Source organism: Melospiza melodia, chromosome 27 (genome assembly GCF_035770615.1).
Source record: "Melospiza melodia melodia isolate bMelMel2 chromosome 27, bMelMel2.pri, whole genome shotgun sequence".
Taxonomy (NCBI): domain Eukaryota; kingdom Metazoa; phylum Chordata; class Aves; order Passeriformes; family Passerellidae; genus Melospiza; species Melospiza melodia.
The window spans coordinates 8,520,207-8,548,076 of NC_086220.1; the positions used below are offsets into that span (position 1 = coordinate 8,520,207).

General features: G+C 56.3%; 1 protein-coding gene across 2 annotated transcripts; it reads right to left on the reverse strand.

The window, feature by feature from the left end:
* Positions 1-194: 194 nt before the first annotated feature.
* Positions 195-22,153, reverse strand: RIMS3 (regulating synaptic membrane exocytosis 3). 2 transcript variants are annotated; one of them, XM_063177380.1, is made up of 7 exons: positions 22,014-22,153; positions 8,735-9,009; positions 6,145-6,286; positions 5,949-6,061; positions 4,104-4,205; positions 3,871-4,010; positions 195-2,874 (listed from the first exon to the last, which is right to left on the reverse strand). In XM_063177380.1, exons 2-7 carry the CDS (start codon positions 8,958-8,960, stop codon positions 2,662-2,664), a joined length of 936 nt encoding a protein of 311 aa, XP_063033450.1. In that variant the 5' UTR covers positions 8,961-9,009; positions 22,014-22,153; the 3' UTR covers positions 195-2,661. The 2 variants fall into 2 exon arrangements, with proteins under 2 accessions (XP_063033450.1, XP_063033451.1); XM_063177381.1 differs by lacking the exon at positions 22,014-22,153 and adding an exon at positions 12,925-13,031.
* Between the last annotated feature and the right edge of the window lie 5,717 nt (positions 22,154-27,870).

The following is a 27,870-nucleotide window of genomic DNA, read 5'->3' on the forward strand; positions in this document are numbered from 1 at the left end:
TTTGTTGTGCTCTGTGCATCGTGGAATTCTGTGTTTTGCCAAGAAATAATCCTATAAAAACCCCCAAACCATGCTGTGGGGTGCTTTGTGGTGAAGACTGAAGGTCAGAGCCAGCCCCATGAAATTCCCCATGAACCTCTTGTCCTCTTCCAGTCTCCTCAACTTCTGGTGTTGTCGGGATTTTGTTCCTTCTCTCTTGGGAACTGATCCTTCAGGACAGTCATTGGATTTAGGAAATATTTGATGAAGAAACCAAGAGTTTCTAGTGGTGTCTCCCCTGAGTAATTTCAGCAAATTTCAATAGGCACCTTCAAAAAAAGCTTCCGTGAATTCCCGGGTTTGCTACAAGAACTGGATCCCATCGGAGGGAACCAAAATGCTGCTTGGGAAAAACAAACAAAACGAACAAAAAAAACCCCAAAAACGCTCACCCCGCTAAGGAACTCCTCTGTCTGCCCCCCGAATCCCAGAGCTGCCCTTGAGGTGTCCCCCTGGGGAGAACCAGGGTTGGATTCTGCTCCTGCTTGGAATTCAAACATCCAGGAGGGAATCCCAGCCCTCCAGAAGGGTGTCCCAAGCCCAAGGATGTCCCAGACCTCGAGGGGAGCGTGATGGAGCCTGGGAAGGGAATCCCAGAACTTGGGAAGGGAATCCAGAGCTTGAGAATCCCAGAGTTTGGGAATCCCAGAGCTTGGGAAGGGAATCCCAGAGTTTGGGAAGGGAATCCCACAGCTTGAGGAGGACAGCCTGGTCTGGAGGAGGAGGAGAAGAAGATCCCAGCTCCAAGGAGGGCATCTCCAGGAGGGGATCCAAGATCTTGGGAAGGTCATCCCAGCCCTCAGGGAAGGAATCCCAAGCTCGAGGAGAGCATTCCAGACCTCAAGGAGAACATCCCAACCCCAGCAGGGACTTCCCAGACCCCAAAGAGGGACAGCCAAACCTCAAGGAGGACATCCGAGATCTGAGGAGAGCGTTCCAGCTCCATGGAGAACAACTCAGTTCCAAGGAGGACATCCCACCTCCAAGGAGAGTGGTCCAGCTCCATGGAGAACAACTCATTTCCAAGGAGGACATCTCAGCTCCGAGGAGAACATTCCAGACCTCAAGGAGAACATCTCAGCTCCAAGGAGGAGATCCCAGCTCCAAGGAGAGCATTCCAGACCTCGAAGAGAACATCTCTGCTCCAAGGAGGAGATCCCAGCTCCAAGGAGAGCATTCCAGACCTCGAAGAGAACATCTCTGCTCCAAGGAGGACATTTCAGCTCCAAGGAGGACATGACATCTCAGCTCCAAGGAGAGCATTCCAGACCTCAAGGAGGACATCTCTGCTCCAAGGAGGATAACTCAGCTCCAAGAAGAGTATTCCAGACCTCGAGAAGAACATCTCAATTCCAAGGAGAACATTCCTGCTCCAAGGAGAACATTCCTGCTCCAAGGAGAACATCTCAGCTCCAAGGAGGACATCCCGGCTCCAAGGAGAGCATTCCAGACCTCGAGGAGAGCATCCCAGCCCTCCAGCTGGGAAGGAGAGGGCTGGGAGGCAGGTGATCCACCAGGAGCCTGATGTATCTGCTCCGTTGTGTCACCTTCTCCTTCCTCCTCCCACGACGCATTCCCAGAGTTTGTCCTTTGGGTCTGGTTTTGGCCACACACGAGGAGAAGCCCAGTGGACACTGAGGGGAGGCCAGCGCCCCTTTCCCTGTCCCCTCTTGCTTTGGCAATGGTCACAGGCTACATGCTCCCGGGAAAACCCAAAAAAACCCAAAAAATTGGGGGAAAAAACACGTAAAAAAAAAAGGCAGGGAAATGGCCACCAAAAGTGCTGGGAAAGCGACCAAACGGGATGAGACTGGCAGATGTTCCCGGTCCACCCGGAGTTCTCTTGGGTATTGCAGTGAATGTGTTGTTAGCACGTGGCAAAGCTACATAAGAGAAGATGCTACATTCCTTGGAAAACAAAAAAATAGTGCTGAGTTGGATCTGCTCTGAGTCCGGTGGGGTTTTCCCCTTGGAAAGCCACCTCTTCCTGGGAGGCAGGGAAAGGAGACCTCAAGGAGGGCATTCCAGATCCCAAAGAGGCCATCCAGACCTTGAGGAGAGCATTCCAGATCCCCAAGAGGCCATCCAGACCTTGAGGAGAGCATTCCAGATCCCCAAGAGGCCATCCCAACCTCGAGGAGAGCATTCCAGATCCCAAAGAGGCCATCCAGACCTCAAGGAGAGCATTCCAGATCCCAAAGAGGTCATCCCAGACCTCAAGGAGGGCATTCCAGATGCCAAAGAGGTCATCCCAACCTCGAGGAGAGCGTCCCAAACTTGAGGAAACCATCCCAAGGCCGAGACAGATAAAGGGACCTCGTCCTCAGCCAGGCTCTGGTTGGGAGAGAGCTGGGAGCTCCCAGGACGAGGTTTGGGAACAGTCTTGGGGTCGTTGGCAGTCGCAGCCCTCAGGGGGAATTTTCACCTCTCCTTCCCCCCTGCCTCACACCCAGTCCTTGCTCCCTCTCCCTTCCCAGGGAGGGCGTCCAGTGGGGGAAGGAGATTGAAAATTAAAAAAAAAAAAAAAAGGAAAAAAAAACCCCAAAAAAATAAGGATATTTACAGCTCTCCACGACCAGTTCTGCAAGGTTTCCTTGGATGTCTCCTGGCCCATCCCAGCCTCTACGGGCAGGAGGGGCTGGTGGAGCTCTCCAGGGAGGACTGGGAGAGGCGCCGGGTCAGGGGTCCGATGCTGGAGTCGGCCAGGGAGGAGGTTGGGAAGAGTTTGTACCAGCCCGAGACGGCGCTGGAGAGATCCAGCTCCTCCAGGATGATCTGGGCCATCCCCATGAAGCACTTGTGGTCCATGCGCCCGTAATCGCCCCAGACGATCACCTGCGGGCAGGGAACGGGTGATGGAGATGGGAGCTGTGGGGAAATCCTGCCCAGATGGAGGAACCACGCTTGGGAAGGTCTGAGGGGCGGCAGGAAGGGCTCTGGGGATCCGTGGAATTGCTCCTCTCACCCTGTCAGGGTGAGGAGGTCCCAACCTCAAGGAGACCATCCCAACCCCGAGGAGAACATCCCAAACTTGAAGACACCATCCCAACCCCAAGGAGAGTATCCCAACCCCAAGCAGGGCATCCCAGACCTTGAGGAGAACATCCCTCCTCAAGGAGGGCATTTCAGATCCCAAAGAGGCCATCCCAACCTCGAGGAGATCATCCCAACCCCAAGCAGGGCATTCCAGACCTCCAGGAAAGCATGGTGGACCTCAAGGAGAACATCCCAACCTCAAGGAGAGCATCCCAAACTGAAGGAAACCATCCCAACCCTGAGGAGAGCATCCCAACTCCAAGAAGGGCATTCCAGAGCTTGAGGAGAGCATCCCAACCTCAAGGAGATCATTCCAGATCCCAAAGAGGCCATCCCAACCTCAAGGAGAGCATCCCAAACTTGAGAAAACCGTCCCAACCCCAAGGAGAATATCCCAACCCCAAGCAGGGCATCCCAGACCTCCAGGAAAACGTCCTGGACCTCAAGGAGAACATCCCAACCCCAGGGAGACCATCCCAAATCTAAGCAAACCATTCCAGACTTTGAGGAGAACATTCCCATAGAGAACATCCCAACCCCAAGCAGGGCATTCCAGACCCCAAGGAGGGCACCCAGACTTCAAGGAGAACATCCCAGACCTTGAGGAGAACATCCCAACGCCCCAAGGCATTCCAGACCCCAAGGAGGGCACCCAGACCTCAAGGAGAACATCCCATCTCCAAGGAGGGCATCCCAGCCCACAGAAGCTGTGGCTGTCCCACCCCTGGCAGTGTCCCAGGAAAGGCTGGATGGGGCTCAGAGCCACCTGGCACAGGGGAAGGTGTCCCTGCCCACCTGCAGGACTTTGCCCTGGGGACTCTCCTCGAAGAGCAGGGGCTGCTGGTACGAGGGGTCGCAGGTTTTCTTCACCACCTTGGTCTTCTTCTTGGCCAGGCAGACGCCGTTCTCCAGCAGGTACACCTTCACATAGGTGGCTGCCGTGGGAAACAGGGACAAGCAGGGACGTGGAGCAGGATCCTGGGGTGATCCCACCATGGCACCCACCCTGTCCCTCCACAGCCACCTACCAGGGATGCACTTGGAGCCCATCTTTGGGATGAGCCCCCTGGCCTGGATCACGTCCACCTCGAGCTGCCCGTTGCGGTCAGCCATGCCCACGTGGACATCTCCTGCAAGGGGGGACACGCCTTCAGGGCCCTGCCTGATGGTCACCTCCCCCTGGGGACGGCCACAGCCCCAGGTCCCCACCACCAGTGGGATCTGGGCACCCTCACACACAGAGTCCCACTGGAGGCCTGGTTTGTTGGGAACTGGGGGCTGGGGAGGAGCTTGGAGAGATTTGGGTGGGAGCTCCTCCAGCCCATTGGTTCCATCCTTGTCACTGGGATTTTATCCCTCATGGTGGGAATAGGGCTGGGATTTACCCAGGCTGGGTGATCCCCAGGAAAAGGAGAGGTTGGGACAGGAGGGATCAGGGGCCAGGAACTCTCAGGGGTCCAACCACGCCTTTCCCTTTTCCCTTTCCCTTTTCCCTTTCCCCTTTCCCTTTTCCCCTTTCTCTTCCCCTTTCCCTTTCCCTTTCCCTTTCCCTTTCCCTTTCCCTTTCCCTTTCCCTTTCCCTTTCCCTTTCCCTTTCCCTTTCCCGTTCCCCTTTCCCCTTTCCCTTTCCTCCCTTTCCCTTTCCCTTTCCCTTTCCCTTTCCCTTTCCCTTTCCCTTTCCCTTTTCCCTTTCCCTTTTCCCTTTTCCCTTTCCCTTTTCCCCTTTCTCTTCCCCTTTCCCTTTCCCTTTCCCTTTCCCTTTCCCTTTCCCTTTCCCTTTTCCCTTTCCCTTTCCCTTTTCCCTTTCCCTTTTCCCCTTTCCCATTCCCCTTTCCCTTTCCCTTTCCCTTTCCCTTTCCCTTTCCCTTTCCCTTTCCCTTTCCCTTTCCCTTTCCCTTTCCCTTTCCCCTTTCCCTTTTCCCCTTTCCCGTTCCCCTTTCCCCTTTCTCCTTTCCCCTTTCCCCTTTCCTTTTCCCTTTTTCCTTTCCCCTTTCCCATTTCCATTTCCCCTTTCCCCTTCCCTGAATTTCCTTCCTTCTGGAATTTACTCAGGACCATCTCCCAGTACCACAGGGACAGGGGACACAGGACAGGGGACACCAAGCAGCTCTTCCCATTCCCAGCATCTCCAGCCCAGCAGGATCAGGATCCACCTTGGGGTTTGTCCCCAGCTGCTGCTGCTGGCTGAGAATTCACACTTAGGGCGCAACTTTTGATCTCCATTTGGGATTCCAGAGGGAAAAGAGGGACAAAAGGTGAGGGTTTGGCTCCAGGATGCTCGAAAAGGAAGCCCAGGGAAGAGGAAGCCTTGGGAAAAGGCAGAGCTGCTGCTTCTCAGGGATGCCCTGCCCTGAGCCCTGCTCCCCTGTGTTGCAGACATCTTTTCATGAAAAATCCTTTCCTTAAGATGTTTCCTCCTGAGAAGCTGTGAGGCCTCAGAAACAAAATGTAAACATTGATTATCTGCTGCTGTGGAATGCAACAGGTGCATCTGTGATTGGTCTCGTGGTTGTTTCTAATTAATGGCCAATCACAGCTGGCTTGGACTCTGTCTGAGACACAAGCTTTTGTTATCATTCCTTCCTATTCTATTCTTAGCCAGCCTTGTGATGAAACCTTTTCTTCTATTCTTTTAGTATAGTTTTAAAGTAATATATATCACAAAATAATAAATCAAGCCTTCTGAAACATGGAGTCAGATCCTCATCTCTTCCCCAATCTGAAAACCCCCGTGAACACCGTTCATGGGGCAGAGCAATCCCAAACACCCCGGGATGTGCTGGGACGGAGCCTTGGGAATGAACACTCGGCCTTTTGGAATAAACACGCGGCTTCTCCCCCCCTTCCCTTCCTCGGGAGCCTCCCCTGCTCACCCATCGGGGGGGTCGCCAGGGTTTGCCGCCCCACGAGCTGCCCCGGCCCCAGCCCGTCGAGGAAATCGCTGAACTGGCTCTCGGCTCCCAGCCGCGTGGTGGGGAAGATGAACCTGCAAAGGATTTTCACGGAGTGGAGCATCCCAGTGCCGGCAGGGCTCCCGGTGCCCTTGCCCATCCCTGCCCCGTTCCTTACGTGCCGTCGGAGCTGTTGCTGTTGGTGCTGCCGTCCGTGGACTCCCGGCTGCCCTGCCGGGTCACCCTGGTCCTCATCTCCACGGCGATGCCGGTCTCGGTGCTCCTGCGGATGGTGCTGCGCAGCTTTTTGGGGCCGCCCTCTGCAATTGGAGACGGGATCAGCTCCAGCTCCTGCCCCCAGCCCTTCCCTGCCTTCCTGGTTTCCTTCATTTCCATCATTCCTGGTTTCCATCATTCCAGGGAGTTCTGGACCCTTCCCTGGGTGAATTCCCACGGGATCCTGCATGGACACACCCCGGTGCGCCAGGAGAAGAGAGCCAGGGGCTGGCTCCGTGTCCCCATGTCCCCGTGTCCCCATTCCATCTGCCACAGCCTCACTCTGTCCCAGTTTTGGATGGCTGAGGGTCCTCTCTGCAACTGAGACCTGCCCCACTCACCCCACAAGAGCTGGCACCATCCATTGGCCTCCAAAGTCCCCATGCCAGAGGGGACGGGAACCCAAAATGCCACAGCCACAATGCTCCTGATGTCCCCTTTCTCCATCCCCTTGTCCTCCAAAACCCTTGTCCCCATATCAGAGGGGACAACCTGCAATGCCACAGCCCCAATGCTCCTGATGTCCCCTTTCTCCACCCTCCCTGTGCCCCTGTCCCCATACCAGAGGGGACAGCAACCTGCAGGCGTGGGCACAACCCCAAAGCTGCCTGATGTCCCCTTGGCCTCCAAAATCACCATGTCCTTGTCCCCATACCAGAGGGGACAACCCAAAATGCCACCTTGTGGGGACAGCCCCAACACCACCTGATGTCCCCTTGGCCTCCAAAACTCCCCTGTCCCCATGCCAGAGGGGACAGCAATCCACGATATCAGAGCCTCCTGATGTCCCCTTTCTCCATGCCCTTGTCCTCCAAAATCCTTGTCCCCATATCAGAGGGGACAACCCGCAATGCCACAGCCCCAGTGCTACTGATGTCCCCTTTCTCCACACCATTGGCCTCCAAAATTCCTGTCCCCATGCCAGAGGGGACAATCTGCAGTGCCACAGGTGTGGGCACAGCCCCAGCACCACCTGATGTCCCCTTCCCTCCACCCCCTCCCCTGCTGGTGGCAGATGGCAGCAGGAGGAGGAGGAGGATGGCACGGGCAGCCACCCCTGGCACTGTCCCCGGGCCCTGCTGTGTGACCATGTGTGAGTGGTGGCATTGCCAGCTTTGTCCTGCTCCTTCAGGGCTGTCCCCAAGTAAGGGTTTGCCCGGTCCTGGCACCTCCCTGGAACTGCCTTAAAATGTAGAGAAAAATTAACTGGGGAGTGATTGAAGCTGTTAGAATTATAAAATGTATATAAATATAATTATATTGTGATATAATATTATAATATATGCATTATATAGATATTATATATATATTTATAATATATTATACATATAGCATATGTTATATGCAGTATATTATATACATATATTATATAATATGTATTCTATAGATGTAATATATATAATATATAATATATAATATATAATATATAATATATTATATATTATATATTATATATTATATATTATATATTATATATTATATATTATATAACATACCGTATTATAATATAAGGCATTTGGGTGCCCTTTTTTTGGGGTGTCATTTTTTAGGTGCAGTTTTTTGGGTGTAGATTTTCTGGATGTCATTTTCAGGTGTAGGTTTTTTTAGGTGCCATTTTTGGGGGTGTCATTTTTTTGGGTGTCATATTTAGGCACCATTTTTGGGGTGTCTTTTTTGGGTGTCATTTTCAGGCACCATTTCTCAAGCACCATTTTTAGATGCCACCATCACACGTGGGCAACCAAATCATTCCTGGTGGCCACCTCAAGCCCCACGAGGGGGATCAGGGCGGCCTCTCACCGGTCTGGTTGACCTGCAGGGTCATTTTTTGTTGGGTGCCATTTTTGGGCGTCGTTTTTTTGGGTGTCATTTTTGGGCACAATTTTTCTGGCGCCATTTTGGGTATAGTTTTTTTGGGTGTCATTTTTGAGGTGTCATTTTTGGATGTAATTTTTAGGTGTCATTTCTGGGGTGACATTTTTGGGTGTAGTTTTTTGGGTGTCATTTTCAGGCACCATTTCCCAGGCACCATTTTTTAGACGCCTCCATCACACGCAAGCAACCAAATCATGCCTGGTGGGGGATCATGGTGGCCTCTCACTGGTCTGGTTGAGCTGCAGGGTCATTTTTGGGGTGTGTTTTTTTTTTGAGTGTCATTTTTAGGCACCATTTTTGGATGTCTTTTTTTAGGTATAGTTTATTGGGCGCCATTTTCAGGCGCCGTTTCTCAGGCACCATTTTTCAACGCCACCATGACATGCGGGCAACGAAACCATGCCTGGTGGCCACCTCAAGCCTCATGAGGGGGATCAGGGTGGCCTCTCACTGGTCTGGTTGACCTGCAGGGTCATTTTTTGTTGGGTGCCATTTTTGGGCCTTGTTTTTTTGGGTGTCATTTTCAGGCACCATTTCCCAGGCGCCATTTTTTAGACGCCTCCATCACACGCAAGCAACCAAATCATGCCTGGTGGGGGATCATGGTGGCCTCTCACCGGTCTGGTTGAGCTGCAGGGTGCTCTTGCTCCACTGGGACAGCCCCACGATGGCCACCATCTTGGCGCCCAGGCTGGAGCGCCGCTTCTTGCTGGCGGTGACGGTGACGGAGACGGAGTCGGCGCTGCCGCGCGCGCTCTTCTCCAGGCTGTACATCTCGCCGCTGATGCTGGAGCTGCGCACCACATTCCGGGCAGACGAGGAGCTGGCATCCCCGTTGAACATGGTCAGCGCGCCCGCCGGCACCGGCACCGGCTCTGCTGCCCGGGATCAGCTGCGGGGACAAGTTGGGGGACGTTCAGGGGTTGTTGGCATCGGTGCCACGGAAGGGTTAAAAAAATCCAGGAAGTTCAGGTGGGCATGACCCGCTGAGGGGTGGAAATTAGGGGAGGGTTTTTCCCATTGGGAACTCTCCAGGCTCGCTCAGGAGCATTCCCAAGGATGCCAGAGCTCCAGGGATGCACAGGGTGGGGTTTTGGGGTATCTCTGCAGGGTTGGATGATTTTGTGGGTTCCTAATCTCAATATATTTCGAGATTTTTCTCCCACCCATGGGAGCAGCAGGAAGGAACTCCCCATGCTCCCTCAGGAGCATTCCCAAGGCTGCTAGAACTCTAGGATTGCTTGAACACCACTCCCAGGGATGGGATTTCGGGGTGTCTGTGCAGAATCAGGGGTTGGACTGGGTGATCTTTGTGGGTTCCTTTAATCTCAGTATATTCCAAGATTTTTCCCCCACCCATGGAAGCAGAACGAAGGGACCTCCCCAGGCTCGCTCAGGAGCATTCCCAAGGCTCCCAGAGCTCCAGGGATGCCCAGGGATGGGATTTTGGGGTGTCTTCACAGGACCAGGGGTTGGATTGGATGATCCTTGTGGGTTCCTTTAATCTCAGTATATTTCAAGATTTTTCCCCCACCCATGGGAGCAGCAGGAAGGGGTGAGGAACCCTGGGGTGAACATCCAGCCCCGCCTCAGCTCCCTGCAGGACCCAGACACTCCCAACATCCAGGAGACACCTGGATGGGCAGAAGAAGGCTCTGAGTGCCACCAGCCTGCCCAGCCAGGGGTGAGGGGTCCCTTGGGTACATCCAGAATCACATCCAGCCAAGTTTTCCCTGCACATCCCCTTCTTCCAAACATTCCACATCTGCACATCTGCAGGTGATGGGGTGGGAATCCCTGGATGGGAGCACCAGGGGTGGGTGGCAGAGCTCCCACACGGCCCTGCTGCCTTCCCTTGGCCATGAATATTTAAAACTCCAGCAGGACGGAGCATCCATCTTCCAGGGCAAGGTGAATTATTAACTGCAGGCCAAGTGAAGCCACTTTGTGATAATGGATGGAGGCAGCGCCTGGAAAAATGTTTCCCTTTCAGGAGAGAGGGATGGGAGTGGGGCAGGGTGGGGGCTCTGCTGGGATGAGACCTGATGGGAATCATGGACGAGGCCTGGCAGGAGCTGTGGGATCAGCTCCAGCACCGCTGAACTCGTGGATTTATCAATGGCAGGGCTGAGTGGGTGATTGGTCATTAATATCATTAATTAATGGCTGGGGTTTTCCCTCCTGGCTCTGGCCAGGCATTGACCCACGGCCTTGCCCCCACTCCTGGTGCCCAGGGGGGCTCAGCACCGACCCCAGCTCCAGAGGGATGGAGCCCTGGGATAAAGCTGCTGGTGTGGGATGTATCCCAGCTGGATATATCCACTCCAGAGGGATGGAGCCCTGGGATAAAAGCTTTGGTGTGGGATGTATCCCAGCTCCAGAGGGATGGAGCCCTTGGATAAAGCCATCAGTGTGGGATGAGCCCCAGTCCAGAGGGATGGATCCTCTGGGATGAAGCTGTTGGTGTGGGATGTATCCCAGCTCCAGAGGGATGGATCTCTGGGATAAAGCCATTGGGATGAACCTCAGCTCCAGAGGGATGGAGCCCTGGGATAAAAGCTTTGGTGTGGGATGTATCCCAGCTCCAGAGGGATGGAGCCCTCGGCACCAGCTGCATTCCCAGCTCTGGATCCGCCCCATCACAACCCCATGCCGACGCCCAGCACCTCCTCAAGGAGGGGTCAGGGCTGATCTGCTGCCTTGGGGACCTTTGGGGTGACGCTTCCCAATGCCACCCGCCGCTCTCCGGCTCCAAACCTGCTGCAAGCCCTGAGTTTTCCCTTAGGATGCACTCGACACAGGGAATGCATCCCAAACACCTCCCCGTGCCTCAGTTTCCCCACCAGCAACCCCGGCTGAGGCTGTGCCTGAACAAACACAAATCCCTCTGCACCAGGGCTCAGCCAGGCCCAGCCCAGGCCCCTCCATGCTCCGGGTGAGAAATCCCTGTGAGAACCCAGCCCTGCAGGGCCAGGAGAGCACACAGGGCTCCTGTTGCTGCTCCCCACTGCCTGCTCCAGAGAGCACCAGGCTCTGGTGGGAGCAAATTAGATCAGGAGAGCAGAGCGCTAATGGGATCATCGCCAATGCAACACACACAGGGATAATCCACTGCAAAGGAAGCCGAGCGGCTCCTCAGCCCCAAGGGAGGATTTGCTTTCCCCTGCCCGTGGTTTTACCCCGTATCTCCCTGCACAATCTGTTTCTGCCCAGAGTGGGTGCTGGGTGGGGGGTTCAGGGGTGCCTGGTGCTGAGATGAGCTGGGCTGGAGATTGGGTTTGTGTGCTGGAGAGTGTGGCTGTCACGGCTGAGCCGGCCTTGGCACGGCCACAGCATCCTTGGCACGGCCACAGCATCCTCAGTATCACCACAGCATCCTTGGCATGGCCACAGCATCCTCAGTATCATCACAGCATCCTTGGCACGGCCACAGCATCCCCAGCACTACCACAGTGCCCTTAGCACGGCCACAGCATCCTCAGAATCACCACAGCATCCTCAGTATCACCACAGTGCCCTCAGCACGGCCACAGTGCCCTCAGTATCACCACAGCATCCTTGGCATGGCCACAGAATCCTCAGTATGGCCACAGCATCCTCAGCACCACCACAACATCCTTGGCATGGCCACAGCATCCTGAGCACCACCACAGTGCCCTCAGCATGGCCACAGCAACTTCAGCATGGCCACAGCATCCTCAGTATGGCCACAGTGCCCTCAGCACCACCACAGCGTCCTCAGTATGGCCACAGTGCCCTCAGCACCACCACAATGCCCTCAGCATGGTCACAGCATCACTGATGCCACCACAAAATCCTTGGCACAGCCACAGCATCTTTGGTGCCACCACAGCACCCTCGGCATGGCCACGGCATCCTCAGCATCACCACGGCACCCTCAGCACCACCACAGTGCCCTCAGCATGGCCACAGCATCCTTGGCACGGCCACAGAAACCTCAGCATGGCCACAGCATCCTCAGCATGGCCACAGCACCCTTGGTACCACCACAGCATCCTCAGCACCACCACAGTGCCCTCAGCATGGCCACAGCATCCTTGGCACGGCCACGGCATCCTCAGTATGGTCACAGCATCCTTGGTACCAGCACAGCGTCCTCAGCACCACCACAGCATCCTCTCAGCACGGCCACGGCACCCCTGATGCCACCACAGCACCCTCACCACAGTCACAGCATCCTTGGTGTCACCACAGCACCTTCAGCATGGCCACAGCATCTCTGGCACGGCCATGGCACCCCTGATGTCACCACAGCCCCCTCGACGCCACCGCAGCCCCCTCAGCCCCGCCGCGGAACCCCCAGCCCCGCTCTGCCCCTGCCCCTTCCCGGCAGCGCGGGGAGAGCCGGGGAACCGCAGATCTTTCCCCTCCAACACCCATTTCCCGTTGCCCTCCGTGTGTTCATCCCCGGATCCCGAGCCAGGGATGCTCGGAGCCATCCGCCGTGACGCCGCATCCATCCCCGCCGCGGGAACCGCGTCCCGAGCTCCCGGGGCAGCGCCGCAGCCCCCGCAGCGCTCACCGCCGCCACGCTCCGTCCTTGCGGGAAACACCGAGCACCGGCAGCCCCCGGGAGCTCCCCGGCGAGCCCGAGGGACGCGCGGAGCCCGAGGGATGCACCGGCAGCCGTGTCATGGCTGGAGCATCCCCGGTGGATGAGCGCAAGCGGCAGGAAAATCGGGATCCCTGTTGCGTGTGGATGGCGGGGGCCGAGCTCTGCCCCTCCCCGCTGGTGGCACCCCCAAAAAAAAATATTAAAATAAAATAAGAGATGGAGGCGTCTTACCGGCCCTGCGCCGGGGAGGAGGAGGAGGAGGAGGAAGCTCGGCTCAGCTTCCCAGCCCCATCCCGGCCGGATCCGGAGGGTGCCAGGGCGGGTGAAGCTTTCCAGGGTTCTGGAGAGCCGGGGCTGTGCTGGCGCTGCTTCAGCATCTCCCTCAGCATCTCCATGGTTACACGGCTGACCCAGTTCTCCTCCCAGCCCCGAGCAGGGCCACAGTGGTCCAGCGGGGTGGGATGGGCTGGGAGCATCCCTGGGCTGGGATTCGGGGAGCTGATGACACCCCTGGATCCCTACGGATGCTGTGGGGATGGGAAAAGTGGGGCTCGAGGCAGGACAAGGGGGCACAGGTGACCGGGCAGTGCCAGGGGGGCTGCGGGTGTGGGAAGGGACAACCTGAGGCTGGGAGGCAGTGATGGCCCCAAATATGGCACAGAAACAGGGAATGAGGGGCAAAATATTGATGGGAAAAATGGGAAAAGCTCTGGAGAAGGAGGGAACAGCCCCGCAGGTGCCCCCACACAGGTGGGAAAGGAGGAGGAGGAGGAGGAAGAAGGTGCTAAATGAGCACGGTGGGGGTGGCTGGGAATGCTGCCTTGCCAGGGAAAGGAGGCAGAGGGATTTTGGGAGCTGTTTGCTCCCTCAAAACCATCAAGGAAAAACAGGGCTGGAAACCCTGGCAGCGGGGCAGGAAATTCTTCCTGTCCTCGTGAGGCTGGGGCTGCCTCGAGCCTGGAGGGAGAGCACTGAAAACTGCATGTCTGGAGCAGGTAAGCCCTAAAATCAGCTTTTTTTGGGAGTAAAAAGGTTACCAGAGCTGCCACCCCAAGGCCCTGTCTGGGCAACAGCACACCAGGACAAGCTGCAGCATCCCAGCTCCCACACGCCTGCTCCTGCAGGAATTTGGGAATAAGGCAAGGCTTATTTCCCCTAAAAGTGTTTCATCCTAATTAATCGCTTCAGCTTTGATAGGCAGCTGCTTGTATAATTTTAATTGCCCAACAAGGGCTATAATTGGGTGCACGTGAGCTGGGAATTTGGGAGGAACTCCAGGTCCTGGAATTCAGCTTCTCCTGGCTCAGGCAGGTTAGCAAAGTTCTGTCCTGGCTGGGATTTGCCGCAGGTGCAGCGTTATTGCTGCTGCTGCATCAGCTTAAAATTAAAGGATGGGTCCAAATGTGCTCAGTTCCTTGGGAAAGTTGGGAAGTTTGGATGGGGCTGTGCACTGGGAGCACCAGTGGGGTCCAGACTGGGAGCACCAAGGGGATCTAAACTGGGAGCACCCCTGGGACCCAGACTGGGAGCACCAGTGGGATCCACATTGGGAGCACCAGTGGGATCCATACTGGGAGCACCAGAGGGATGCAGACTGGGAACACCACTGGAATCCAGACAGGAGGACCACTGGGATCCAGGCTGGGAGGACCAGTGGGATCCAAACTGGGAGCACCAGTGGGATCCACATTGGGAGCATCGGTGGGATCTGTACTGGGAGCACCAGTGGGATCCAGACTGGGAGCACCAGTGGAATCCAGACAGGAGGATCAATGAGATCCGTACTGGGAGCACCAGTAGAACCCGTACTGGGAGCACCAGGGGGATCCAAACTGGGAGGACCAGGCTGGGAGCACCAGTGGGATCCAAACTGGGAGCACCAGTGGGATCCAAACTGGGAGTCACAGCCCATCATGGGATCTCCAGGCACCAGCGACACAGGAGAAGTGTCCCATGGGAATCTTCCTGAGCCCTGCTGTGTCCAACCACACCTTGCTCATGGCAATTCCCTTTCCATGCCCATTCCCAGGGGATGGGGCCACCTCTGGATGCCTCAGCTCCAGGAGGATCCAGTGGGATCCTCCATGGGGAACCAGCGGAACACAGAATCCTGCAGCCACTCCATGCCCATCTTGGGAAGGTGGGACAGGTGTGGAATCCCAGCCCATCCATGCTGGAGCCCTGCCTGGTGGGGAAGGGGCTGCAGGACAGCAGAGGCTGCGCCCTGGCCACGCTGTCCCTGTCCCCCGTGTCCCTGCGTGACGTCTGCGCCCGGGTAAATCAGATCTGTGCTGAATCCCAGCGTTTCCTTGGCAACATCAAGGAATCCGAGGAGCAAAAGCCACCCGGCAGGGCCAGGCTGGGGGACAGCCAGCGCCCGCCGAGCCCAACTGGCCACCAGAGCCACGGGGACACTGCGGCAAGCACCGGCCATTCCCGATGGTCCAACCCATCCTGGAGATAATCCAGAGCGTGGATAATCTGCTCTGGTGGTACCTCAGTGCTGGTTGTGGCCACCATGGGCGGCTGGGGACAGAGCTGGGGACACACAGGAGCTGGCACTGTGGGCAGTGGGACGCTGCAGCCGCGTGGCCCCAAAAAATGGGGCAGCTCCGTGGGGGTGCAAGAAACCTGGGATGGGTTTGGGATGGGGTGGCCCCACTCAGATGCTGAGCCTTGTGCTGGTGGCACTGAGGGCTGGCAGGGCTGGGGGTGACGTCCCTGATGTCCCTGGCACAGAGGGAAGGTGGAGAGGAGCTTTTCCCGTTCCGGCTGCCGCTGCCTTTCCGGCTCCGAGCTCTGCAATGCAGCTCGCAGGGCTCGGCTGCTGTGTGTGAATCCCATCAATATTTCATGGAGCTGCTTCCTCCAGGGGAAGGGCTGCTCTCAGCTCCGGCTTTCTGCTGCTCCTACCAGCAGGGAACATCTGATCTCCTTCCAGCAGCACCCAGCACATCGCCCTGGTCCTCCCCATTCCACGTTGGCAAATATCCCTGCACCTTCCAGGAGCTCTGGATCCGAAAATCCCTCAAGTTCCACTCTTGGCACCTGCCCAGTGCTCCTGGGGTCTCCAGGGATGAGCCACCAGCTCTAGGATGGGTCACAGAACCCAGCCACGTCCCCAGATCCACATCCAGCAGCGGGATGTGCCAACAGCCTGGCTGTATCTGATATTCCCTGCCCCATCCATCTCACAGATCCCAGCTGGCTCCCGAGCCCAGCAGGAGCCGGGGGTGAGCAGCTTTGTTTGCAGAAAAAGTTGCTTTTTTAACTGCTAAGGCTGCACAATTATTCCCGAGCTTCTTCAGGGATCAGCAGAAAACTTGGGAAGAGTTTTGGGAGCCGGAGAGGTGCCAGGAGAGGGCAGAGCCTGCGGCAAACACCCCTCAGCATGGCACGGGGAGCTTTGGTGGCTTTCTGGGAGTGCCAGCAGCTCCTGCGTCCCTGGAAGAGCTCCTGGGATGGGATGAGGGACACGGGATGGTCCCAGCAAGGTGCTGCTCCCCAGAGCACTTGTGAGAAGATAAGGCCAAAAGCTTTGGTGTTGCTTCACCCCCCAACAACTAAAATCTGCACAATTCCCAATTTCTAGAGCAAAACTTCCATCTCCGGTTGTTTTTTTGTCTGTGGAAAGGATGAGGAGCTTGGAGAGGCTCCCAACAGAGAGGAAGGAGCTCCTGATCCTGACAGGCAGCAGGAGGAGCGGGGCTGTCAATCCCTTCCCAATAATTCCTAACTGAGGCTCTCTCCCTGCTCGTTGGAGACGTGGTGACAAAACATTTGAAGTGCCTTGACAGGGACGCCAAGAGCTGCTGTCACACAGCTCCGGTTTTAATCAGCAGCGAAATTAGGGATTTTCATCACCTTAAACTGCATTTTGTAGCCGTGTGAGGCTTCCCAAAGGGCTGTGCTGCAGCGGGAGCCCACGGAGAGCTGAGCTCCGGGGACGGCAGCAGCTCGGGGTGGATGGAAAAGGGGGGGATTCACCCCCGGATTTGGGGCCAAGCTGCCGCAATGTCACCCTCTGTCCCTGTGCCACAAAGGCTGGAATGGGGACACAGCGAGAGGCTGGAGCGAGGGAGGCGGCAGGAGTTTGGCCTCACAAAGGGATGGAAGATGGAGCAGAGGGAGAGAGGTGTGAGCACAGCGGGAGCGGCCTTGGGGAGGGGTTGGAGCGGGAGGAAACGGGCACAGGAGAGCTGGGGATGGAGAGGGGAGCTGAGAGCAGCCAGGGGATGAAAACGGGGATGGTTTGGGAATGAAAATATAAGGAATGAAAATAGAGATGGTTTGGGAATGGCTGGGGAACAAAACCAAGGATGGTGTGGGAATGGGTAGGGATGAACACAGGGATGGTTTGGGAATGAAAGCAGGGATAGTTTGGGAATGAAACCGGGGATCCTGGGAATGGCTGGGGGATGAACACAGGGATGGTTTGGGAATGAAAGCAGGGATGGTGTGGGAATGGCTGGGGGATGAAACAAGGGATGGTGTGGGAATGGCTGGGGGATGAACACAGGGATGGTTTGGGAGCAGCCAGGGGATGAAAACGGGGATGGTTTGGGAATGAAAGCAGGGATGGTTTGGGAATGGCTGGGGGTGAACACAGGGATGGTGTGGGAATGGCTGGGGGATGAACACAGGGATGGTTTGGGAGCAGCCAGGGGATGAAAACAGGGATAGTTTGGGAATGAAAATAGGGAATGAAAATAGAGATGGTTTGGGAATGGCTGGGGAACAACACCAAGGATGGTGTGGGAATGGGTAGGGGTGAACACAGGGATGGTTTGGGAGCAGCCAGGGGATGAAAGCAGAGATCGTTTGGGAATGAAAGCAGGGATGGTTTGGGAATGAAACCGGGGATCCTGGGAATGGCTGGGGGATGAACACAGGGATGGTTTGGGAATGAAAGCAGGGATGGTTTGGGAATGGCTGGGGGATGAACACAGGGATGGTTTGGGAATGAAAGCAGGGATGGTTTGGGAATGGCTGGGGGATGAAACAAGGGATGGTGTGGGAATGGCTAGGGATGAACACAGGGATGGTTTGGGAGCAGCCAAGGGATGAAATCAGGGATAGTTTGGGAGTGAAAACAGGGAATGAAAATAGGGATGGTTTGGGAATGAAACCAGGGATGGTTTGGGAATGGCTAGGGATGAACACAGGGGTGGTTTGGGAGCAGCCAGGGGATGAACAGAGATGGTTTGGGAATGAAAATAGGGATGGTTTGGGAATGGCCAGGGAATAAAAATAGGGATGGTTTGGGAGCAGCCAGGGGATGAACACAGGGATGGTTTGGGAATGAAACCAGGGATGGTTTCGGAATGGCTGGGGATGAACACAGGGATGGTTTGGGAGCAGCTGGGGGACAAAACCAGGGATGGTTTGGGAATGGCTGGGGATGAAAGCAGGAGTGGTTTGGGAATGGTTGGGGGACAAAAACAGGGATAGCTTGGGAATGGCCAAGGAATGAAAATAGGGATGGTTTGGAAGTAGCCAGATGATAAAGCCAGGGATGGTTTGGGAGCGGCTGGGGGATGAAAGCAGGGATGGTTTGAAAATGGCCAAGGTGATGAGGCAGGAATGGTTTGGGAGCAGCCAAGGGATCAGCCAGGGATGGTTGAGGAACAGCCAGGGGACGAAAACAGGGATAATTTGGGAATGGCCAGGGGATGCAGCCAGGGATGGTTTGGGAACAGCCGGGAGATCAGGCAGGGATGGTTTGGGAATGGCCAGATCAGGCAGGGATGGTTTGGGAATGGCCAGATCAGGCAGGGATGGTTTGGGAGCGGCCGGGAGATCAGGCAGGGATGGTTTGGGAACAGCCAGGAGATCAGGCAGGGATGGTTTGGGAACAGTCAGATCAGGGAGGGATGGTTTGGGAGCAGCCAGATCAGGCAGGGATGGTTTGGGAGCAGCCAGATCAGGCAGGGATGGTTTGGGAACGGCCAGATCAGGCAGGGATGGTTTGGGAACAGCCAGGGCTGGTTTGGGCAGGTGCTCCCCCATCCTGTGCTAGCAGAACACCCCCAGGCTCCCGTGCCTGGCAGCAAAGCCCATCCCGTGCTCTCGGAGCATCCGCAGCCTCCCACACCCAGCTCACAATGGAAGGAAACAAGTGGCGCAGCCTGGGATGTTCCCTGGGCACCCAGAGATGGGGTTCAGCCTTGGGAGCCCCTTTCCCGTGGGTCCCAGACCCCTGGGAGTGGCCACTGCCCACCACAGAACCCATCAAACCCCTGAAGGTGGGCACTGCCCACCACAGAGCCTCTCAGACGCCCGGGAATGGGCACTGCCCACCACAGAGCCTCTCAGATGCCTTTAGGGTGGGCACTGATCATCACAGAGTCCCATCAAACCCCTGAGGGTGGGCACTGACCATCACACTGCCCATCACAGAGCCCCTCAGACCCTCGAAATGGGCACTGCCCACCACAGAGCCCCTCAGAATGGGCACTGCCCACCACAGAGCCCCTCAGACCCCCGGGAATGGGCACTGCCCACCACAGAGCCCCTCACAGCCACCACCTCCCGTGAGGGCCACCCTCAATGCCACCTCCCACACAGTGGCCCTGGGGACCATTCTGGGGCACAGAGGGGACCCTGTGGCCAGCCAGGCCTGAGCCCCTCGGGGTGCCAGGGTGATGCCCTCGGGTGATGCCCACGGGCTGTCCCCACTTGTTGTGCCCCTGGTTGTGGCACCAGGGAGAGCACAGGAGCTCTGCCCATCCCGGGGCATCGCCTCACTCCTCCTCACCCCTTCCCGAACAATTTTCCCTCCAGAACCCACCCCAGCACCTGCCCCAAACCCCAGGGAAGGCAGAGGAAGCTCTGGACGGAGGAAGAGACAAATCCCCGCACAAATCCCAGCCTGGAGCCGCCGGGAAGCCGCGGGACGAGCCGAGCCCGCTGCGATGCCCCGGGGCAAACCCTTCCCGCTTCTCCCGCTCCCCATCCCGGTTTTCCCGGCGCTGGCACCGGCGTGCACGGGACGGGCTTGACGTCAACGGGGCTTTCAGCGGGATGATGGATGGCACGGGAAGGCGCTCCCGGTGCCGAGCCGCCGGCCGGGAAGCTCTGCCCGCCCCGCACCGGGAGAAGCTCCGGGGAACCGGCCCGGGAACCCCTCGGGAACGGGGGGAAAGCGCGGCCGCAGCGATGATTTTGGGGGGCTCGCATCGCCGCTCATGATTTAGGGGTGCCGTGGGGCACGGGGGGATCCCGGTGTTGTCCCCACGCGGATCAAAACCCCCTCGTTTCCTTCCCTCCATCCCTCCTCCCGGAGCGCGCATCCCGCTCTGCTCGCCGGTACCGGGCATCCCCAAATTCCCCATCCCCACATCAAATTCCCCATCCCCAAATCAAATTCCCCATCCCCAAATCAAATTCCCCATCCCCCAAATGAATTCCCCGTCCCCGGGGATGCTCCGGGGCAGGTGCGGCCCCGCTCGGCCCGCTGCCCGCGGGGCTGTGGCCGCTGTCCCGGAGCTCCGCACCCCGCGGGCACTCACCCACCGCTGCCGCCGCCGCCGCCGCCGCCGCCGCCCGTGCCCGCTCCTCCCCCGGCCCCGGCGGGCTGCTGGGAGCGGCGGGCGGGGGAGCCCCGGGCCCGGCCCCGACGGTCCGGGCGGAGCGGGGAGGAAGCGGCGGCTCCCCGGGGGAACGGGCGGTCGGAGCCCGAAGGGCAGCGGCAGCAGCGTGCGGCCGTCAGGTGGGTCCTGAGGGGTGGTGGAAGGAGCGCTGGGTGCCCGGGAGGCTCCAGATGGACGCTACAGCCTTCAAGGGGATCGTACAGGCGGGAGCTGGAGCCCAAAAATCTCCAGATGGACCCTACAGCCTTCGGGTGGAGTCTGGAGCCATTCAGCAGAGCTTGGGAGCCACCAGAGGGATCCTAAACCCAGCAATTCAACGCCAAGAGGCACCAGCTGGACCCTAAACCCAGCGATTCAACCCCAAGGGGTACCAGATGGACCCTAAACCCAGCGATTCAACCCTAAGAGCCACCAGATGGATCCTACACCCGGCAACTGAACCCCAAGGGGTACCAGAGGGACCCTACACCGAGCAATTGAACCTCAAGAGGTACCAGATGGACCCTACACTGAGCAATTGAACCCCAAGGGGTACCAGAGGGACCCTACACCGAGCAATTGAACCCCAAGGGGTACCAGATGGACCCTAAACCCAGCGATTCAACCCCAAGAGCCACCAGATGGATCCTACACCCAGCAACTGAACCCCAAGAGGCACCAGAGGGACCCTACACCCAGCAATTGAACCCCAAGGGGTACCAGATGAAGCTTGCACCCTTCAATGAGACTCTACACCCATCAATGGGACCCCAAGAGCCACCACCTGGATCCCAAACCCAGCAACTGAACCCCAAGAGCCACCAGAGGGACCCTACACCCAGCAATTGAACCTCAAGAGGTACCAGATGGAGCCGGCACCTTTCAATGAGACCCTACAGCCCTCAGTTGAACCCCAAGAGCCTCCAGCTGCACCCTATACCCATCAACTGGACCCTACACCCATTAACCAAACCCCAAGAGCCTCCAGTTGGACCCTACACCCATCAGCTGGGCCCCAAGAGCCTCAGGTTGAATCCAATACCTATCAATTTAACTTTGCACCCATTAATTGGACCCCAAGAGCCTCCAGTTGGACCCTACACCATCAATGGGACCCCAAGAGCCCCAGCCAGACCCTACACCCATTAATTGGACCCCAAGAGCCCCCAGCCAGACCCTACCCCATTAATTGGACCCCAAGAGCCCCAGCCAGACCCTACCCCATTAATTGGACCCCAAGAGCCTCCAGTTGGACCCTACACCCATTAATTGGACCCCAAGAGCCCCAACCAGACCCTACACCCATTAATTGGACCCCAAGAGCCTCCAGTTGGACCCCACATCCAACCACTGGGCCCTACACCCATCAAACCAACCCCAAAGCCCTCAGCCAGACCCCAGACCCTCCCAGCTGGAACTCAAACCCCTCCAGCTGGACCCTCCAGCCACCAGTTGGACCCTGGAGCTGCCACCTGTCCCTCCTGTCCCAGCTGGACCCCAAGAGCAACACCAACACCCCCCTGCTGTCCCCTGCACCCCAAGAGTCCCCAGCCAGACCCCCAGGACCTCAGAGCTGGAGCCCTCAGCTGATCCTGCTGAGCTGGGCTTTGGGAACGCCGCTGGAGCAGCCATGGGGACACCATGGGGACACCGTGGGGACACCGTGGGGACATTGGGGTGCTCTGGATGCTGCCGAAGGAGGAGGTTTGGGCGCAGAGGTGGCGGTTCCAGCGCTGCCCTTGGACTCACCTTGGCTGCCGGGATCCAAACACCGATTTCCCTCCAGGCAGCGTCTCCTGCTCCCGGTGGATTCCTGCGGGGTGAATTCCTGCTCTCCCTGCGTTGCCTCTGCCGGCTGACATGGAGCCACGTGCCAGGAGCAAAGCTTCCTTCGCCGCCTTTAACTCTGTCCCTCCCTAAAATCCTACAATTCCCAGCTCTCCATCCCACGGGCAGCACCTCGGGCTGCACGGGGTATTCCCAATGCTGGGATTAGGGCCTGGCTGGGCAGAGATTTGGGGTTGGGGTGGCTCAGGGAGTGCAAGCATCCATCGGTGCAGGGAGGATTGGGATAATTCCCTCCTGTGCTGGAGGGATGCAGCAGGAAAGCTGCTTCAGGAACAGGAATAGCTGAAAGAACTAAATATGGAAACTTGGATAAAGCAGCGCTGAAGGAGGGAGATGGTTTCCTAACGGGATTCAAAGCATATAAACAAACTCAGGGAGGAGGGAGGTTGTCCAGAGGGGCCTTGGTGAGGAAGAGTTTGGAGAACCAGCTGGAATTCTCTCAGCAGGGAAGGCTTTTCCGTGAAATTTCCAGCTTTGTGGAGGAAGTGCCACCCCTGGGAACACATTGTCGGGGGTGAAGAGATAATGAAAAAACCAGCCCTAAAAGATTCTCTGTGGGATTTTTTTTCCAGCTGCTTTTTGATGATAGGAGTGGAGATCTCAGTTCCATTGGAAGCTTTTTGCTCCCTTTGGTTTTTCTGGGATCACCACCCTCACACCGGGAAAGCTTTGGCACTGCAGACTCCAGGCTGTGTGGCACCGATTTCCTGGGAATTTCTTCCCTGGATGGACAAACCCCAAAGCTCAGAAGTGCCCTGAGATCCCATCAGAGCTCTCCCATCTCCAATGTCTCTTAATTCCTTAAGGAGCTCGGCTTTGCCGGCTCCTCATCACCTCCTGCTTTCCCTTTTGGGTTTGTGCCGGCGCCACGGGGCGGCTTAACGCGATTATCCCGCCACAACGGCCCTAAGAGGATTCCAGCCTCGGCTCAGGGTGGGGACAGGGATGATCCTGCTGCACGGAGGTGGGGGAGCCTGTGAGGGTGACCCCGGGATCTGCAGCCCCCGCGGGTGCCACGAGCTGCCGTTCCTTGGCGTAGGGTGGGAAATGCTCATGGGTGGATCCTGGAGAGAGGGGAGATGGAGACACAGGGAAAGGGTGGGAATGTCGGCGCTCTGGGGAGTCCTGGGGCTTCCCAGGAGGTTTTGGGACTTCTCAGGGAGCTCCTGAAGCTTTCCAGAGGGCTGAGGTTTTGCAGGAGGGTCCTGGAGCTGCTCTGGAGCATCCTGGAGCTTCCCAGGAATGTCCTGAAGCTGCCCAGGGAGGTGCTGGGGGCTCCCAGGAGAGTCCTGGAGTTGCCCAGGAAGGTGTTGGTGCTTTCCGGGTTTAGGACATCTCAGGGAGGTCCTGAAGCTTTCCAGAGGGCTCAGGCTTCCAGGAGGGTCCTGGAGCTGCTCTGGAACACTCTGGAGCTTCCCGGGAATGTCCTAGGGCTGCCCAGGGAGGTGCTGGAGCTTTCCAAAGGACTGAGATTTCCCAAAAGGATCCTGGAGCTGTCCTGGGGTATCCTGGGGTTTCCCAGGAGGGTCCTGGGGATTCCCAGGGCTGTCCTGGAGCTTTCCAAAAGACTGAGCCTTCCCAGAAAGGTTCTGGAGCTCTTCTGGGGCATCCTGGGGCTTCCCAGGAGATTTTGGGACTTCCCAGGATGTTCCTGGAGTTTTCCAGAAAACCGAGATTTCCCAGAAGGGTTCTGGAGCTGTTCTGGGGCTCCCCAGGAGATTTTGGGGCTTCCCAGGAGGTTCCTGGAGCTCTCCAGAGGACTGAGGCTTCCCAAAAAGATCCTGGAGCTGCTCTGGAGGCTCTGAGGATGCTCTGGAGGTCCTGCAGCTGCATTTAGAGAAGGAGAAGCTGCACCTGGAGAAGGGTTATGGAAAGGGGCTGGTTTAGGGCAGGATTGGGAATCCCAAGGGGGAATAACCCTGCCCTGGGATGGTGCCAGTCCCTGCCCTGGCTGTGGGATGAGCCCTGGCCCCTCTGGAAGTGCCCAGCGGGATGAGTTCTGCAGCTGGGTCAGCTCCTTGCCTGCTGGAGGCCGTGTCCCACTTCTGGCAGGAGCAGGAGCCGTGTGGAGACCTGGAAAAATCTCCTGGCAGGAGCAATCAGGTCACCAGTGCTCACCAGTTGGATACTGGGACAGCCAGGGGGTTGAACTGGGTGCTCTCCTGGGAAATCCTCTCCCCAGCAAAGGAGGAATATTGGGAATGAGGCCTCCCAGTCAGAGTATCTCAGCTTCCAGGGCTGATCCTAAAGTTTTGGGGGATTTTTCCTGATTCCTGTCAGCTCTTTGTTAGGAAATGAGGGCTGGGAGAATGAGGGAGAGCAGGATTCCTTTGGGAATTCCCATCTGGAGCTGAAAAGGGAAAATTTCCCAGAACACAGATTCAAACCTGAGCACAAAAGGGATCTGGACCCTGGATCATCCCTCAGGAATTTTGGGCTCCCAAGGGATCATCTGGCAACGCCCATAGCTCAAATTATCTTCCCAGGGGTTTCATTTCAAAGCAGAAGGGTTAAAAAATTCAATGTCCAGGCACAAATATATTCCTAAATATCCTTAAATATCCTTAAATATTATATGGATCATCCCAGCTAGGACAGGCACCAGGTGGAAGGTGACACAAAGGGTCAGGCCGCAAAACCTGGCCCTAAATGGCTCCTTTTTCCTGCAGATCCATAAAGCAGCGTGCCCGTGCCCAGAAAGAATTTCTCTCCAGGTTTTCCCGTGCCTGTGGATTTGTGCTTGTTTGGGATCAATCCAGAGTGCTGCTGGAACGGGAATCCCGGGGGATGGCGGGGGCTGAGCTGGGAAGGGCCAGCCCGGTCCTTCCTCCATCCCAAACAAACCCCACAGCTCCCAAATCCACTCTGGGGTGCAGGGGGAAGTGTTGGAGGGATGGGATGAGCAGGTGGAAGGTGCTGGATGGGTCCAAACTCATGAAAAGCGCCGCTAAATTTGTGCTAAATCACTTTCTCCTTTATTTTTTTTTTTCCCCTCCTTGTTTCTTGTTTTCCTTGGCTGCTGCACGTTCCGGGCAGGCTGACAGGGAGCTCTGTGGAGCTGCAATCCCTGTGGGAAAAGCTGAGCAGCTCCAGACAATGGATCCATTGCTGCTGGGAAAGGGAGCAGGTGGGGAGGAAACGGAGCCGCACAAAGAGGATGATGAGGAGGAGGAGGAAGAGGAGGAGGAGCAAGGGGGGATTGTCCAGAAATCCCTGGAGAGGGGCTGGATGCGAGCTGGGTGCTCTGACAGCTGGGCCTGGCAGCAGCAGCAGCAGCAGGGCTGGGTAATGAATTAATAAATGAGGCTTTTCCCAGGGAATTGTGGGGATGGATCAGAAGGAAATGGAAATGGCTCAGAAATTCGGGAATTCAAAAAAAAAAAAAACAACCCCAAAGTGGAGCAGATTTAAGGATTTCCAGGAAAGCTGCCCCATCCTGGGAAAGGTTCAATTCCAGGCTGGAGCATCCTGGGATAGTGGGAGGGAGGTGGGATTGGATGATCCTGAATGTCCTTCCAAGCCAAACCACTCCATGGTCCCGACTTTTATTTCTCTTGGCTGCCTTGCAAGTGCCCTCAGGCTCAAGAGCTCCAATAAAACTGCAGGAATTTCGCTGTGAGATATTTCCCACTCCAGTGCCAGCACAGAGCTCCCAGCCCACGGAGGACACAGAAATTTGTCCCATTTCCTCCATTTCTTCCACAAAACCCACAAATCCCAAATCCCTGTGCTTGCAGGCAATGGGATTTTGTCCTTTAGCAGGGCAGACCCAGCCAGCAATTTTGGGAAGGGTGACTGGAAGTGCAGCAGCCCCGTGGGATCTGACTTTCCTTTCTCATCCCAACCAATATTTCAAAGGGATTTTATTTTTATAACCTGAACAATGACATTAAAAACGCTATTTAAAAAAAGAAACTTGGCCAGGCTGCAAATTGGGCCACCAGAAGGACAATGAGGAGGCAAAAAGATGGAGTCGCTCCTAAAGAAAAGTGAATTTTTTTAATGGGAAAAATCCTGAGGCAAGCATGAATCACCTCTGAGTGTGTCCTGGAGCCAGGAAATTTGGGAACTGGGAGAGCTGGCAGGAGAAGGGCACAGACTTTGGCTTGAAGCAGCTCCAGGATGGCAGGAGAAAATCTGGATTCACTGGAATGTCCCTGGATGATCCCTGGGATTGCACTGCCAGGGATACCCTGGTGGAGTTGCTGGTAAGTGGATGTGCAAAAAAATTCTGTTGGAAATGCAAAAAATTACTTTGTTGGTCTATTAATTGACTCGATTAATCTATTAAAGCAGAATTCCAGAGATTCCAGAGCCCTGCAGGAAAGGAGAAGGCAATTCCCAAATGAGGGGCTGGGAATGAGGCAGCAGCTCCAGCCCTCTGTGGCTTTGAGGAAAAGTTTAAAGGAAAATATAAATCCCCTCATTTTCCTCATGAAAATATAAATCCCCTCACTAATTTTCCTCATTATTCCCATTGGATCTCATTCCAGAACTAAAGAATTTCAGGGGAACATCAAGGCAGCCTTTTCTTCCCCTCACTTTGGTGCTGCTTTTGGGCTTTTTTCCTGATTATCAGATTCCTCGAGTCTCCACTTAAATAGAAAAAGCATCTCTAATTCCTTTATCTATTTAAGTCGATTTCAGGAATATTTTTCTCCCACAGTGTGAACAATCAGAACTCTGTGGTCTCCCAGATATGTAAAATAGTTCTTTTTCTTCTTTTGTGGGCAGATATACTTAAGCTACATAATGGGACGCTGAGAGTGAGTCAACTCAGGAACACTGGATATATTTAAATTCCATTTCAAACTAACTCCTATTAAAAAAAAAAAAATTCCCAGAAAATGCCAAATCCTGGTGTCAAAAAAAGTTCATTGCAACTCACACAGAGAAAGCATTTATATGCAACATCTTTAACAACTTTATTTACCACGCAATTTATTACGAGGATACCTGACAGAGAAGCAAACAAGCTTGGAAAACATCACAGTATTTCTTTTTATTTTTTTAATAAAGCAGGAAAAACACTGCAAAACTAAATACGAGGCCTAAAGGTGGACAGGTGGGGGTTTAGGACAGGACAGATCTATGACAGAACAGGAGTCTGGCTGCCTCTAAAGGCATTGTCGCTCCTGAGATGCCTCCACGTTTGTCCTGGTCCCTCACGGTTTGTCCTGGTCCCTCACGGTTTGTCCCCGTCCCTCGCCGTCCATCAAGTTTGTCCCCGTCCCTCCTGGTCCCTCACGGTTTGTCCCGGTCCCTCAGGTTTGTCCCGGTACCTGCCGGTTTGTCCCCGTCCCTCATGGTCCCTCAGGTCTGTCCCTGTCCCTCACGGTCCCTCAGGTTTATCCCCGTCCCTCACGATCCCTCAGGTTCGTCCCTGTCTCTGCCGGTTTGTCTCGGTCCCTCAGGTTTGTCCCCGTCCCTCAGTTTGTCCCTGTTTCTGTCCCCGTCCCTCCCGGTGTGCCCGGCTCCCTCACGATCCCTCAGGTTCCTCCCCGTCCCTCACGGTCCCCCCGCCCACTCCCGCCCAAAACCGCAAATCTCGCGAGATCCCCGCCGGGTCACGCGCCCGCGCGCGCCGCCGCGGCCCAGCCCGGGGAGGGGAAGGGACGCGAGAGGGGGGGAACGACAAAAAAAGGGCGGAGCCTCCGCCCCGCCGCCTCACGGCCCCGCCGCCATCTTGTTTCTCGGCCGCTCGGCGCTCACTCCGCTCCGGCCGCCCCCCCTTTTCCCCCCCCCGCCTCCCGCCGGC